The sequence below is a fragment of the Diadema antillarum genome, unplaced genomic scaffold (genome assembly GCF_040938485.1).
Source record: "Diadema antillarum isolate AM-2024a unplaced genomic scaffold, OU_Dant_1.0 seq00000643_RagTag, whole genome shotgun sequence".
Taxonomy (NCBI): Eukaryota; Metazoa; Echinodermata; class Echinoidea; order Diadematoida; family Diadematidae; genus Diadema; species Diadema antillarum.
The window spans coordinates 511,400-527,338 of NW_027271557.1; the positions used below are offsets into that span (position 1 = coordinate 511,400).

Consider the following 15,939-nt stretch of genomic DNA (forward strand, 5'->3'; position numbering starts at 1 on the left):
GGAACCGGAGTTTTCCTAACCCTCAAAACCTTAAAGTTTACATCTTTAGTGTTTAACTTGCTTCTCAAGAAAAACATTGTAACAATTACTCTTCCAGTGTTAATATATATTTATCTGCATATGTCAGTACTAATTTGCATAATTATGAATAGAATATACTATTTACCATCTGAGAAACGTTTATCCCTCAAATTGCTACTTCTATTATATCTACAAAATATCAAATCACTTTTTTCCAGCTCGTTTGCAAAGAATTCCTAGAAAATCCGTGTCCGAAACTGAATGACTGACAATTTCTGTGGCTTGGCAGCCATTTTGTTTATGCAAATTAGATGGTCAAGATCGGTGAATTTCGCTTGGAAACCGGAGTTTTCCTGACCCTCAAAACCTTAAAGTCTACATACTTAGTATTTGATTTGCCTCTCAAGAAATGAAAAATGTCCAAATTACTCTTCCAGTGTTAATGTATATAATGTTATCTGCATATTTCAGTCCTAATTTGCATAATTATGAATAGAATATACTTTTTGCCACCTGAGAAACGTTTATCCCTTATAAATTGGTAATTCTATTCTCTGTACAAACATTTCAAATCACTTTTTCCAGCTTCTTTGCAAAGAATTGCTAGAAAATGCGTATCTGAAACTGATAATTTCTGTAGCTTGGCAGCCATTTTGTTTATGCAAATTAGATGGTCAAGATCGGTGAATTTCGCTTGGGAACCGGATTTTTCGGATTCAGCATACTCAAATTAGGTAAAAGAGACCGGTTCCCAACTTTTACTCAAAAATGCCTCTAACACCATTTTAGAGAGCCCTTTTTCAGAAATCCCACTAGACTATTAACCTTTCCGCCCTTTGAGTAAACGCTCCCCCTACTCATCAAAATGGTCTGGTCCAGTGTCAGCATCCTAGCATTTATACGTTTACCATAACGCTTGTACATGTACCAATGGTACGGCAAAGTGCACACACTTGAAATCAAACTTATCATATTAATTTCCTCCCCATTTTTCTTTCAATTCAAATGAATTAAGTTTATAAGGAATTTTCTGCATAGAATATATATTGCAAATGTAATACAGTCATTTCTTATTGTTTTCAAGACAATAGAGCATACAGTGTGAACATCCGAACATAAATGAGACATACGTGTACAGATTAAAGGAAAGAATAAGAGAACATATCAATTGGGAACCACTCGGGATAAAGTGAATCATAATGATCGGACTGAATTATGGCACATTATTGTATTGGAAGTGTGAATGCAGAAGACTGAATGGTCCAATAAGCATATAGCTTAATGATACGACAGCCTTGAAAGAGAAGAAAAAATGGACAAAACATACATCATGTATACTAAATGTCTTATCGAAAACAGAAGAAAAGACAAAAAAACAAAAACAAAAACAAAAACAGAGACATTCTGTCGTCACATTGCGACAACAAAAAATGTATAGACATTGTGTGATTGATCGTCTTGTTTGCTGTATGCAAACGAAGTTTGGATGCCCTCTGCCCTCAAGCTTACTAGTGGTCGCAATGCCGCCATTTCTTCTCTTTTATTGCAAATTCGGCAACTGCAATAAGTATTCGGTTGAATATAACGCAGCGTGTATGATCCTTACTGGGATGGTGAAAGGTTCCTAACGGATCGCCTGTTTCTCCTCGGTCGGGCTTCAGCAGATGACCGTTACAAATGTATCTTTAGCACTGGTGACCAAGGTGGATTAAAACCAGCGTAATCATACGCTAATCATTCCGATCGTAACTGAACATTATCTCTGGTGTCTTTCAAAATGGCGGGAAGGAGACACTGCGGCCCAACATGGATAATCGGTCTTTTAATCACGTGTGCTCTTCGGACAATACAAAGTGTCCAACGTGAGTTATTTTGTTAGACATATTTCTACCAATCTATTTTGTTTCTTCTTCCGTTCTGATCTTATGAATGTAAATCAAATATTCATTTCACCGGGATAGTACAGAGAGTAACATTTCTGTTAGTTGCTGTTGAAACAATTGTTCAAACAATCTTTGCTTGTCATCTTTCCCAATCGTCATGCAACGTTTTTTTTTTTCCAACCTTCTGACCATTAACCAATATGGATTTTATTTTACGTATTCCCAGCTTATGTATTCACGCAACTTTGAATACAATACTACTTATCTGCGAGAAAAACCACGCCTGCGTTTCCAGGACTATATAAACGTGCTGTATTCGAGTGATATAGCACACGATGTCTTAAAGAATCAAGCAATGTTTACTGCATTGGAGGTTATCAAGCGAGTAGTGGAAACCGTTACGCTTTGTGATTTCGAAATATGATTCCATTCCAATCACCATCCAGAATTCATTACCAATCACTGGCAACCTTTCAAGATTTCTAATTAGTATTCTTTGCAAGATACTGAATTAGACCTATGTCGTAACGTAGTATAATTACAGTGACATGTTGCAAATTATACCTTACGACGCATAAATGTCTATCAACTTACTTTACCGATATTCAAATATCCAAGGGTCAGAAGATTAAACAACATTGGCTGTGTTTATCAACTTTCCCCAGTTTAAACGACTTTCGAAAGCCCTTTCCATAGCCCTTTCGAAAGCCCTGTCTACTCCCTGTACTATGTGCCGCTTGTTTTCGTCGGCTGCGTTTATCAACTTTCGATAGCCCTTTCGATAGCCCTTTCCATAGTCCTTTCGAGAGCCCTTTCCAAAGCCCTGACTGCCTGTACTATTAATGTGCCGCTTGTTTTCTTAAGGCGGTGTCACACCTGTCCGGGCAAGCTACGCGGGCTTGTGGCGAGGAGGTAGTTTAAAGCACGTAGAAGATTTCCCGCGGGCGGACAAGAATGTTTGCAATTTTCGCACTTGTTTCTTACTTACTAGACGCGTGCTACTTAGCTTCTACTTGCGTGCGTTCCGTGTGACTCGCGTGAGAGCTTTGAAACCGATCCATTTTCTGTTACGAGCGACTTACGGGGATTGCGAAGTACCTGCTTTGGAGTTGCCTGTGAGGTGCTACCGGTAAGGGTTTCCTACTTGTGTTCTGCGCGTACCTCTACGGGCAACTCCCGTGACTCTTCCGGAACAAGTTTTGAGCATGCTCAAGGCCTTGTCATACCGTATCTGGGGAAGTTTTGCGGCTTGACTCGCGGGGAAACAAATTTACTACCCGGAGCTCTCCGCAGTTGGCCCGAACTTGACAGTACCTAGCATTTATCTCGTCCTTAGTTGCCCGAAGGTGCGCACGCTAGTCCAATTTTCCCGCAGCAAAGTTTTGAGCATGACCAAAACTATTTCCGGATGAGTCGCGAGGATTGCCCGAAGAGTTCCACGCAGAACACCCGTAGGAGGGCCGTAGCCGCCGCAATTCACAGGCATTTGACCCACATGAAGTAGGTAAGTTGCCCGCTGATCTATGCCTATGTGAAGGGAGTGCGTGCCATTTGTGGGCTCATTCTTTTCTTTGTCCTCTGTCCTCTGTGGCGTCGAGGACTACCTGGTCCCTTTCGGACAGGACTTCATCCGCCGAATGGACTTCAGCAGCAATTTGATGCATTTGCTGTGAATCTTCCGGGCTTTGTGGCTGTCCATCCACTGGACGTTCTCTGCCCTTGTGCACTTTCCGTCTACGGGGCATCTTCACTTCTTGAAAGCTAATTGACAAAATAATGATTGTTTGCCCATCCACTCGAACCAGCCTATTGTTCAGGCTAGCACTCACCTCGCAGGCGACTAGTACGCAGATAACACGCAGTTGTGGCGCAGGTACTTTGCAGAGACCGTATGTCGCCCGTAACTGACATAAAATAAACTATCACGAAGCTATCACGTGACACACACGCACCTAACATGCAGTTCAACGGAATACACGCAAGAAGGACTTAGGTATCACGCGCTTATCATGTAATACCCACGCCAAACTCGCCCTAAACCTTGTCCGGCCGCAGAAATTATTCTGCGTGCTGAAAAATCCCCGTACGCAATAAGCCCGCTTAGCTGGTGTGACAGGGCCTTTTTTTGGCAGCGGATAAATAGAGCCAGCGTGCGCACCTCCGGGTAACTACTTTTGAGATACATGCTAGGTACTGTCATGTGCGGGTCATCTGCGGGGACCTCCGGATAGCAAAAATGTTCTTGGGAAGTCGCACGCAAGGCTGGTGTGACACGGACTTAAGACGGGACGGCGAAAAGCAATTACCATCATAAAGACATATCTTCCTTTGAGAGTGAGGAGTCATGATACAATGCCACATGAATCAATTGTCTTCCTATCTGTGAGGCAGCTCCAGTTTAGCACATACTTCAAATATTTCTGAGTGGCGGCATAAGACATGGGATCAAGACTGTTGTTACTCTATTTCTCAAACCTTGTTGGTGAAAGAAACACCTCCTTTAGTCCATGGGCCAGGCCAGATATTGATACCACCTGAGGTGGCAATACATTTTTGGTGTCATTTTGTTTGTCGGGCATAGATATGCTTATCAAGCTATGATAGCATTTCCAAATGAGTAGCTTAGTCATAATAAATGAATTTAAAACCAATTTGGTCTCGTTGTTATATCCCTATACTTCTGAATCGAGACCAACCGCTATACAAAGAAGAGCACTGTCTTCTGTATGTTCACAGGTGTTCTGTTGTAAACGCGGTGGGCTTAGTCTTTATTCAAGGCAGCGAAGGGAATATCCAAGGGTTATGATTTCTACAGCGCTTAGTCTAATATTCAAGACGGCGAAGGGAATATCCAAAGCTTATAATAAAGTGTATATCCCTTTATCTAAAAACAACAACAACAACAACATCAAAAAAGCAATTCCTCGTGAATGTTACCGTATTTTTCAATTATTTATCATTTTCCGGTGAAAACGCTACGGTGAAAACGCTAATACCACGCCAATGTCGCTTTATTTCCATCCAACAATGAAAGATAATGGAAAAACAATGTACCGGTACACTAAAATACATTAATAATGTTGTAAATGAACAGAGTGATTTTTGTTTAAAACTGATGTATTTGTTGAGAGGGTGGTATAAAAACAGTATAGATAATCCCTGTTATTAGGAACTTTAGATATGATAACGGTACATTGGTCTAGATAAAGACTAAGCGCACCGCGTGACAGCTGTGGACACCATAACCCTTGGATATTCCCTTCTCTGCCTTGAATAAAGACTAAGCGCACCGCGTTAACAACAGAACACCTGTGGACATACAGAAGGCAGTGCTCTTCTTTGTATAGCGGTTTAGTTTCGATTCAGAAGTAAAGGGATATAAAAACGAGACCAAATTTGTTAAAAATTCATTTATTATGACTAAGCTACTCATTTGGAAATGCTAGCATAGCTTGATAAGCATATCTATGGGTGCGTTTATCAACTCCTTTTCTCGGCAGAAACAGGTTATCCAAACAGCTTTCAAGGAATTTTTACGAGTTGATAAACGCAAAGCTGTTTTGATAGCCCTTTAGGAAAGCCTTTTACGAAAGGGTGCGTTTATCAACTCTCCTTTCTCGGCAGAAACAGGTTATCCAAACAGCTTTCAAGGAATTTTCACGAGTTGATAAACGCAAAGATGTTTTGAAAGCCCTTTAGGAAAGCCTTCTCGAAAGCCCGGAATTTGTGACGATCCAAACAGGTTTCCTAAACAGGTTATCAGAAACCTGTTTGTAAAAGCCTTTCGAAGTTGATAAACGCAAAGCTGTTTTGAAAGCCCTTTACGTCGCCCTATACTGCGGTTGCGTAACCATGCGTTTCCAGTTTCTGAAAAGACGCGCGCCACGTAAAGTGCACACGAGTACGTGTACACAGGTGTATACATACAGCTGTGTGTAATGCACGTATATGCTTGAACAAGGAGATGTTTCTCTCACCAACAAGGTTTGAGAAATAAAGTAACAACAGTCTCATTCCCTTTGATCCCATGTCTCATGCCGCTACTCAGAAATATTTGAAGTATGTGCTAAACTGGAGCTGCCTCACAGATAGGAAGACAATTGATTCATGTGGCATTGTATCATGACTCCTCACTCTCAAGGGAAGATATGTCTTTATGATGGTAATTGCTTTTCGCCGTCCCTTCTTAGAAAACAAGCGGCACATTAATAGTACAGGCAGTCAGGGCTTTGGAAAGGGCTCTCGAAAGGGCTATGGAAAGGGCTATGGAAAGGGCTATCGAAAGTTGATAAACGCAGCCGACGAAAACAAGCGGCACATTAATAGTCCAGGGAGTGGACAGGGCTTTCGAAAGGGCTATGGAAAGGGCTTTCGAAAGGGCTATGGAAAGGGCTATGGAAAGGGCTTTCGAAAGTCGTTTAAACTGGGGAAAATTGATAAACGCAGCCTATGTCCGACAAACAAAATGACACCAAAAAGGTTTTGCCACCTCAGGTGGTACCAATAACCCCCTTTTCGGGTCTAGGCCCATGGACTACTTGTTCCAAGCATGATGCGTGCATGACACAGAACTGTGTACACGTACTCGTGGGCACTTCACGTGGCGCTCGTCTTTTCAGAAACCGGAAACGCATGGTTGCGTAACCGCAGTAGGGCGACCTAAAGGGCTTTCAAAACAGCTTTACGTTTATCAACTTCGAAAGGCTTTTACAAACAGGTTTCTGATAACCTGTTTAGGAAACCTGTTTGGATCGTCACAAATTTCGGGCTTTCGAAAAGGCTTTCCTAAAGGGCTTTCAAAACAGCTTTGCGTTTATCAACTCGTGAAAATTCCTTGAAAGCTGTTTGGATAACCTGTTTCTGCCGAGAAAGGAGAGTTGATAAACGCACCCTTTCGTAAAAGGCTTTCCTAAAGGGCTCTCAAAACAGCTTTGCGTTTATCAACTCGTAAAAATTCCTTGACAGCTGTTTGGATAACCTGTTTCTGCCGAGAAAAGGAGTTGATAAACACAGCCAAAGTCTGCATGATTTGAAATTACTTTGATCACGTGTGTTAAGTTCGATATCACATCTCTGGAGGCACAAAGGCGAATTTCCAACATTTTATACTTCGCCACGCCCACACGCGGAAGCTGTCTACGTTCAGCACAGACTGACAGGCACTGCTTCATTTGTCCCCAGTTCAGTAAGGACGAACAGGTTGAAAAAGAAATAATGAGAGAAGAAGAAGAATAAAAAAAAAGAAATGAATATCTATGACGCTTACCATATCATATGCAGATAATACATGCACTTGTGTATAATAATAGATGGTCTTTGTATGTTAATGAAGAAAAAACATTTACTCTATGAATGTAATCATATCTGTGCACAATGCTCAGATTTTGCACATAAATTGATTTGAGTTGGATCTGTTTTGTTACTATCATCAACAGAAAAATACAAAATATTTTCATGAACTGAAAAATAACAAAAAAGAAGAAATATAATAGATTATTCAAACTATATCATCTGTTGATGAATGAAATAGCCCTAAAATGCACATACAAACGCAGTTCTTTTTTTAATGCTCATAAGTTCATAGTCATCTGTATTACATGGCCATGTAGGCCTATACTGCATCATTACACCAAAATCTCATTTGCACCAAAATGCGAAAGGAGAGCAAGTAAACAGAGACATAACAAATATTTCCAAGATATTTGTGTGTATTACAAAAAAAAAAATCACAATAGTTGTTACAATGATTAGTTTAATACAGAAATTAACATAATAGTGTATTACACATGTCATAGGAACACTGATTCAACACCAACACTAAACCCAAGTTTATCTATCATTGCAGTCTGTTCCATCTTAGGTATAATGACATAAAAAAGGCACAGCGTATTCACAGGTCAATAGTAGTACTGATATTAAACCTGTAACCAACTATCTATTCGTATTTCCGTTCATTTCTGGAATAACGTTGATATCAAATTTAGCGCTAAATTTACCTTCAACCATATTCTTCCTTTGTTTATGTTAGCCTTCATGCAGGAACGATTTGCATTAACTTCCGCGTTTGACATAAATATGTGAAAGGTCGCTTTCGTCAAAAGTCAACTTACGAGCATCAAACATGTAAAATGATGCGAACGTTTGAAAAGTAATTTGCATTTTACGCCTGAAGAAATGTAAGATTTCTTGAACAAACCCTGCTGACATTAACAGGCGCCATCACATTTCGAAAGGAAACAGAGAGAGAGAGAGAGAGAGAGAGAGAATGGGGGAGGGAAGAAGATTGGATGAAAACACCTTTTTAAGTTGTGCCATGAATTCTTTTTTTTTCTGTTATGTGGCCATGATATTAATTAAACCTTCGATAAGCTGAAAGACGCGCAGAGAGTTCTCACACAAATGTGAATGAGCGGGACTATTATTTGGTTACAGTAGACTTTTCCAGTTTTTATCTGATACAGAGCACATTGTGCACGCTAAACAGATGTATAAAACTTGAAGTTTGGACTCTCTTCCCTATTCATACATGACATGCATATAGTTTTAATATGTTTTTGGTTTTATGTGCAGTGTATTTCACTGATCGATTGTTTCCATGATTAATACACCTGCAACTCAGAATTTGCAATGGTATTAGATTCAAACAAGACTGTGTTGTGCTGTCTTGCATGAACTTGTCACACTGTAGACTTTTTTTCAGTCTTTACGAACATACATGGATATAAATTTGATAATTCATCATTTATTGCTCATTGTTACTGTAACATGATTTCAGCTTAGTGCAAAAGAGAGAAAAAAGTAATATAGGTTACGGAATATAGACGTACATTCTAAAAATTGATAAAAGATTTGCTTGATTTCAACAACAACAACAAAAAAAAAAAAATCACTGGCACTTTCCTGCCAGTCTATCAAATAGACTGGAAATTAGCTTTACACAGTTTTCCGAAGTCATAAAATAACGTGAAATCGCTGAGTGATATCACGGATTCAAAAATAATTTGACACTTGACAGCACAAGAGAAATTAACAATGTTCACTGTTTTGCTGGAATTTGCCAAGTAACTTTGAATGCATACCTGAGTGGTGATGACTCATTGCATTTGCACCTGTGTAGTCACCATTTTCATGCCCTAAAAAACCCTACCTATTAACTTTATAAAAAAGTATAGCATATAATCCAGCAGGTTTCCGGCGGCAATGAATTTTATAGCAAGTTGCCCATGAATATTGTACACAGCTTGTTTTTATTTCATGGTACCATTCAATATTTGTTATCATTTCTTTCTTACATCATACACTGAATAGTGGGTCTGTATAATTGTCTCGTACTCGTGGTTCCCTAAATGCATTATTCTACATCGTCGTTAGTCGTTAGTCATTGACTATGATGTCATGCCTATCGCAAAAACTGTCATAGCCATACACTAAAGCAAACCAATATAATATATGAACAATGGCCAGGAGCGGATACAAAGGCCCCAAAGTAAGCCTTTAATCAATGGAACATTTATCGTTTGTTTGTTTCATTTTTACAGTGTATCCCTATGGCACCTCTGAGGGGGATTCGACTATGGCCAATAGCAACGACATCTACCAGACGCTTGTTTTACAGCAAGATTTCCCTTTTGGAGAAAACTTCTACAATGAACTTTTGGTAGGTGGCTAAAGTACAGTGGAAACTCAATATAACGAGATCCTTGACAATTTGTCAATCCCAATAAAGCACTTCCGGGGTTAAAAAAAAAGTTGATGGGGGGCTCAAAGTGGTGACACCTTATGTATTCCTTTGTATGGTGTAAAAAAGTAGCCCCCCGGCCCCCTACCCCGGTTCCGCCGGCCATGGTTTGTGTGTAAACCACATATATCAGAACGCAAATGTGTTTAATGCTGATTTCTTGTAGCAGTTGATCTTTGCTTATTATGTGGAGAAACTGATGAAAATGATAAGATATTGATCACAAAGCTAACTGCATTACTGTAAATTTGAGATAACATTATGATAATAATTTGCGACAAAACATAACAAGACAATAGGAATTCTTAAAATCATAACTTCAAGAATGAGTTTTTAAATGTCAAATCTGAGGTATCACTGCAAAGGCTTTATTTCGTTTTCTCTGCCGACAGACCTACCTTAAAAGGTAAAGAAATTGTCATTAATCCGTTCTGCGATTAAACTCTTTATATCACACCATAATTTCCTATTTTCTCTCACAGATTAATGACAATGGCATCTTGACGTTCAACGAGCCCGCCAATCTCGAATATTCTGGAACTTCTCCAGCTCCAGCCATATTTAGAAACTTGCCATTTTACTACGACCTTGTAAGTACAAAGTTGAATTCGCCAATATATAACGTCTACATCGTTAGCGTTACCATAGAGGCATTCTTTACAATATTCTAAGGATTTATTCATGTTTGTAGAGATTGAGTACTTCTCAATTCTGTTTACTTTTTGGATTGTACAATTTTTATCCGTTTGATATGCTTTGCTGGGATAAAAAAAAAATGGTTACATATCAAGTCAAGAAAGAAAAACAATGTTGCCAAGATATACTGTGAAATAGAGAAAAAAAGTCGCTAAAGATGCTTGACAAGAAAGAATGCTATCGTTTCATTTCATTTACACTCGCCTATTGAAAGCTCTGGATTACACTTAAAGTTAAGATTGGGTGACATAACTAATCAAGCTCCCCCCCCCCCCCCCCACCTTGTCCACTGAGGAAAAACATAAAGGAGATGCAACAAACCGTAACTTGGAACAAAATTCAACCAATATTCCACTCCCTATAAACAATAAGGTTCCCAACACAAAATCTTTCGCGATAAAATCTCATTAGGAATTTATTCATTTCTAACATGAGAGCTTTATTCATTTCTCTGCATGTTTACTTTTTTTGTTCCGCTGAAAATCGGACATTAGTTGAGACAGACGTCATGTTTGCCACAGTCACCATCCCTTCATAAAATTGGTTGAGCTACACCGAAGCATATTCTGTGTAAAAGGACATTGATCTTAATGTTGGACCACTACTTTTTGTTAATCTGATATTCTTTTGCTATACGATATTTTACCCTTTTCTATTTCAGAGTGTACCCTACGGAAAATTATATACATCCGTGAGAGAGTCCATGCACTTTATACGGATGAAAAACCAAGCGATGAGTCGATTTCTAGCTCAGAGCGTGTATGACTCGTGGGCTGCAGGGTAACTCGTAAGTTGTACAACTCATAGGATATATAACTCATGGGCTGTATGACTCGTGGTCTGTGATATGACTCGTGGGGTATGTAACTCTTGGGTTGTATAACTCGTGGGATGTATGACTGGTGGGATGTATAGCTCTTGGGCTCTATGTTTCGTGCTCTGTAGAACTCGTGGGCCCGTGAGCTCGTGACGTATAGACCCATTTCCGATTTCACATATTTGTAGGATGGCGATGGAAACAACGATGAACAACCAGATGCCATTTTGCCCTTCTGGTCAGACGTGGACATCACCACGCAGGGAAACATCTTTTACCGGGAAACGACGGATTCGGCCGTCTTGACCAGAGCCACCAGTGAGGTGCAAAGTTTTTTCCGCAGCAACATGAACTTCGAAGCCGGTGACGTCATTATCGTCACGTGGGAGGACGTGTCGTTCTTTGGCTACCAAAACGGCATAAATCCGGTAAGTTGGTGGAAAAAAAATAATTCGTGTTCTATATAGGTACCGGTGTCGATGCCTTATGCAGAATGCTAATATCGTCCTTGGACAAGTTGTTTTTTACCCACCACGTTCCTCTCGACCCAGGTGTAGGGCTACCTACAGGCCGAAATGGGTACCTGGCAACGAGCGGGTTATATGAACCTCTGGTAGAGCAGTGGCAGCACTGAAGAGGTTGCCCTGGTTAAAGAAGACCTCATTAGTATTACTGTTATTGTTATTTTTTCTATCATTATGAGTATATTATCATTATTATTATTATTATTATTATTATTATTATTATTATTATTAATATCATCATTATTTTCATTATTATTGTATTGATTTGAACAGACGGACACTTTCCAGGCCGTGCTAGTGACAGATGGCCAGGAATCCTTCGTGTTCTTTCTCTACGACACCATCGAGTGGACAATAGGCACCAAGATGGGAGGAGATGAGCAAACTGGTCTAGACCCGGGAGGAGCTGGAGCAGCACTGGTGAATAGTTCTCTTATTCATGCTCTCCTAATTCTTTTTTTTTAGATATGATTTCACTTGATTAATGTCAGAATTCAATCAAATACATTTTTTTTTTTTTTGGGGGGGGGGGGGGGGGGTCTGGTGCTTACACTTCATGCCTCTTCGTATATTGACAAGATACAAACCAGTTCGTAATTCCACTTTGTGCATGAGCAGAAAAAGGTCATTATTTTGTACCAATTAGCATTTTGGTTTGTTAATTCACTGATTTGAACACCTGTGATGTAATGATTATTAATATGATTTTTGCCAAAATGGTGCTTGCCAGCACATCCACCTGACAGCAAACCTGGTATTTGGCAATATAAAAAGAAACAAGGCTGTTATTGCATTCAAAAAAGGTCATCTGTACCATTGCGTGCACGAACTGATTACGAACTGGCTTATTGCCTTTGGTCTCATCAACTGCTCTAGCTAGTTCCTTACATAACGTCCCAGCTATTTCCCGTATCTGTGTCCGGCCCCCAAAGTTTAAAACACATGTTCATTTTAACATAAAAGAGCGGAGTAGATTCAAACAAACGGAGCGGTAAAAGTTTCAGCCAGTTTCATTCACTACAAAGAAAACGAAATATATCAAAATTGAAATTAAAGATTCACACGTTTTCACTTAAATAATGTGTACGTCACAACCTACATGACCTCGTACTTTTCCCGTACAATGAAATATATAATGAAATCTCTTTGTATTTCTTTATGATTATTGTCGTCCATAATGAAGCCATCAACTGCAGTAGATTTCTTATCCAGCAATCTATGACCGCACCGAAAATATACAAGTTCATAACTTTGAATCAATTATCTGATTTTCCTCAAATTGTCTCTGATGTCTTCTACCTATATTCCTGCTTTCACTCAAACAGCATTTATGTGTGGACTTTGGTTCCCTTTAAGTACCTCGTCCAAGAATCCGGTGCCTCAAAATTGCTTTCCAACTGAGCCACCACTACTTTAGTATCAGGCTTTCATAACGCATTCCTCCCTTTGTTGGTCTATCTCAGATAGGCTTTAACATGCAGTTGGGAACAAATTATTTTGTTCTCGAACCGTACTCTCGGGACGATGCTCAGCTCGTAGATTTGCCCACGTCTACAAATGTAGACGTGGACGGCCAGTTTGCTTTCAAAGTGGACGGTAACAGCGTCATAGACCCAACATGCGGAAACGATAAAGGTATGTAGCTTTTACACGGCGATTTGTCATCTCGCCCATAGGCGTGTTGTCTATGAAAGAGAGAGAGAGAGAAGGGGGGGGGGGGAGAGAAGGCAACTGTTATAAACTTGCTACTGCACCTTGTTTAAGTAAGTAGTGACTAGTTGGCGAATTTTAAGAACTTGATGCGCAAAGAGGTCAAAACCAAGTAGTCTTCTCACCTTCTTACAAGGCAACTTGCAGTAAGTGGCTTTCTCTCCGCAGGCACTTAGTGGCAGGTTCGCGGTTCCATACAACACCCTGGTGTTTTCCTAAGATATCATGTGTTTTGTGTTATAATAATAAATGATCAATGAAAAAAGTAATACAATGGGAGAAGATGTCCTTTGAGTTATGTTGATAACAGATTCATCGGGAGATTGAATCGACAATGATAGACACACCAAACATGCCTAACGTGGAATGATAAGTATGGACAACGAGAAAGAAGGAAGGAGGAAAGGAAGAAAATTAAAAAGAAAATAAAAATACAAAAGAGGGTAGAAAGAAAGTCATGGGGTGGCAGAAATAGAGAGAGTATTAAAGAGAGAGACAGAGTGAGTGTGTGTGTGAAAAAGTGTGTGTATAGGTGAGAAAGGGAGAGAGGTACAAGGTTGCACGTTGAATTACTAGTACAGTGGAAACTCGGTATAACGGGATCCTTGGGATCATACGACTTTTTGTTCTTTATGTCAGATACTTTGATATATTAGTCGTAAATAAACCATAAAAAACAAAGGAAATAAATTCATTTGGACATGAAAAATTAGTTCGTTAAAGCAGGTTTTTATTTTTGTTATAGCAGATCTCTATTTATGTCGAGTTTCCATAATAACTGTATATTGCTCTGACATGTCAAACTTGTACTCTTGTGATAGATGAGTTCAGCTTTGTTCATACTCAGATAGAGTACTCAGATGAGGGTTTAAACATTTCCCTAAACTCGTTGCAGGGCCCTGTCTCACCAATATAATATTTTATGATCTATATCGAGCGAACCAATATGGCAAAGCTGGTACAGATTCAGATCAGATCTTGTTGGAACGGATACATAAAAACATTCAAGATATATTCTATAATGTGCCAAAGTGAGCAGAAATAATTCTTCGTAAATGGCTTTAAAATAGTGAAACAGTTCTTACTCCTAAGGATAGACTGACTCCAAAATTGTTCCTAAGATCACGGAATGATATAGGATAAATTGTTAGAGTTTTCGTGATGCAGCCTCTCAGAGTCTTTCTGCACGTGTCTTGACCTACACCAGATCTTACGATCACGCCAACTCGTGGTGGGATGCTGGGAGGAGAGAGGGTCTACCTATACGGACCTTGCTGGGATTCGATGGAGACCACCTCGTGCGTCTTCATCTTCGAAGGCCAGGAGGTCCAGCGCGTTAACGCCACCGTCGTGTCCAGCGAAGAGGCCTACTGCATCCCCATGCCCTTCTTCCTGGTCGGCGAAGTCGAGGTGGTGGTCATCGAGCACGATGCAGAACTTTCCAGCGGGAAATCAGCATCGTATTCACTAAGTAGGTATCACCCCTTTTCCCTCTCGATCCCGTTGATCTCTCACCCACATGCCAACAGAAGAAACCGTTACTGGTGGGGCCGTGGTTCAATGCAGTTTAACGTATCCGGGTAATTACCCCAGAGGGTAATTACCCCCAGAGGGCAACTATCCCCAAAGGGCAATTACCCCCAGAGGGCAAATTATCCCAGAGGGTAATTACTCCCAGAGGGCAATTACCCCCCCCCCCCCCCCGGCTAAATACTGGTTAGTGGTAAGGTTAGAGTAAAGATTACTTTTGGGTTAGGTTTAGGGTTAGGAGTTTGGGTTAGAGGATTAGGTTCAGGATTAGGATTAGCATTAGGGCCAGGGGAAGGGTCCGGGGTAATTGCCCAGGGGGTAATTGGCCTAGACCCGACCCAGGCAAGCTTGACTGATTTCCAGCTCTATTAATATTACAAAACAAAACATTCTTAATTTTCTTTTCTCGTGGTCTACTTTCACGCCGTAGCATTATATTTATACTTTTTTGACACATTTTTCTCTGATATTGATATGACTTCTGCCCAACAGTTGAGAGCGCTAGAGTGACCCCTACCATCACGCGACAAAACTCGACCTCCAGCTCGTGGCGGACAGCGGGCAACGCCCTGACGATCACGTGGACCCCCGACACATCCAGTTTCGACGCCAACGATCTGCTAACCGCCAGCGTCCTGGCCTATCGCGAGGACGGAAGCGCCGGGCCGCGCTGGGAGACAGTCTATGTCATCTCAGATAACACCGGTTTCCAGGACGGCCAACTGAATTTCGAGCCCACCGCACAGAGCGTGGTGACGTCAGGAAACGCGTTTGGCGTCATCAAAATGACCACTACCTCAGCAGAGTTCGTTGTCCTTTCTCACGTCTTATTTGCGTAACGGGCTACTCGTGGGGATAATAGTTTATACCTGCCAGAATATAGAGAAAGAAGTCATTATACGTACAAAAGCATTTAATCATCAGATTATCGTTTGTTCACTTTACCGGTAACTATGGCAAAGATGGGAATCCAATAACCATTTAATTCATTGAGGTTTTCCTTTTTTGGGGGGTGGGGGA

At 40.4% G+C, this 15,939-nt stretch overlaps 1 protein-coding gene across 1 annotated transcript in view; it reads left to right on the forward strand.

The window, feature by feature from the left end:
* The first annotated feature begins 1,523 nt into the window (after positions 1–1,523).
* Positions 1,524–15,939, forward strand: part of LOC139736383 (protein mesh-like) — a 32,774-nt gene continuing 18,358 nt past the window's right edge. The window contains exons 1-8 of the mRNA XM_071647137.1: positions 1,524–1,883; positions 9,443–9,561; positions 10,125–10,232; positions 11,344–11,583; positions 11,953–12,099; positions 13,143–13,314; positions 14,597–14,860; positions 15,412–15,724. Of these exons, the coding sequence (XP_071503238.1) occupies positions 1,799–1,883; positions 9,443–9,561; positions 10,125–10,232; positions 11,344–11,583; positions 11,953–12,099; positions 13,143–13,314; positions 14,597–14,860; positions 15,412–15,724 (1,448 nt within the window). The 5' untranslated portion in view covers positions 1,524–1,798. The remainder of the gene's footprint in view (positions 1,884–9,442; positions 9,562–10,124; positions 10,233–11,343; positions 11,584–11,952; positions 12,100–13,142; positions 13,315–14,596; positions 14,861–15,411; positions 15,725–15,939) is intronic.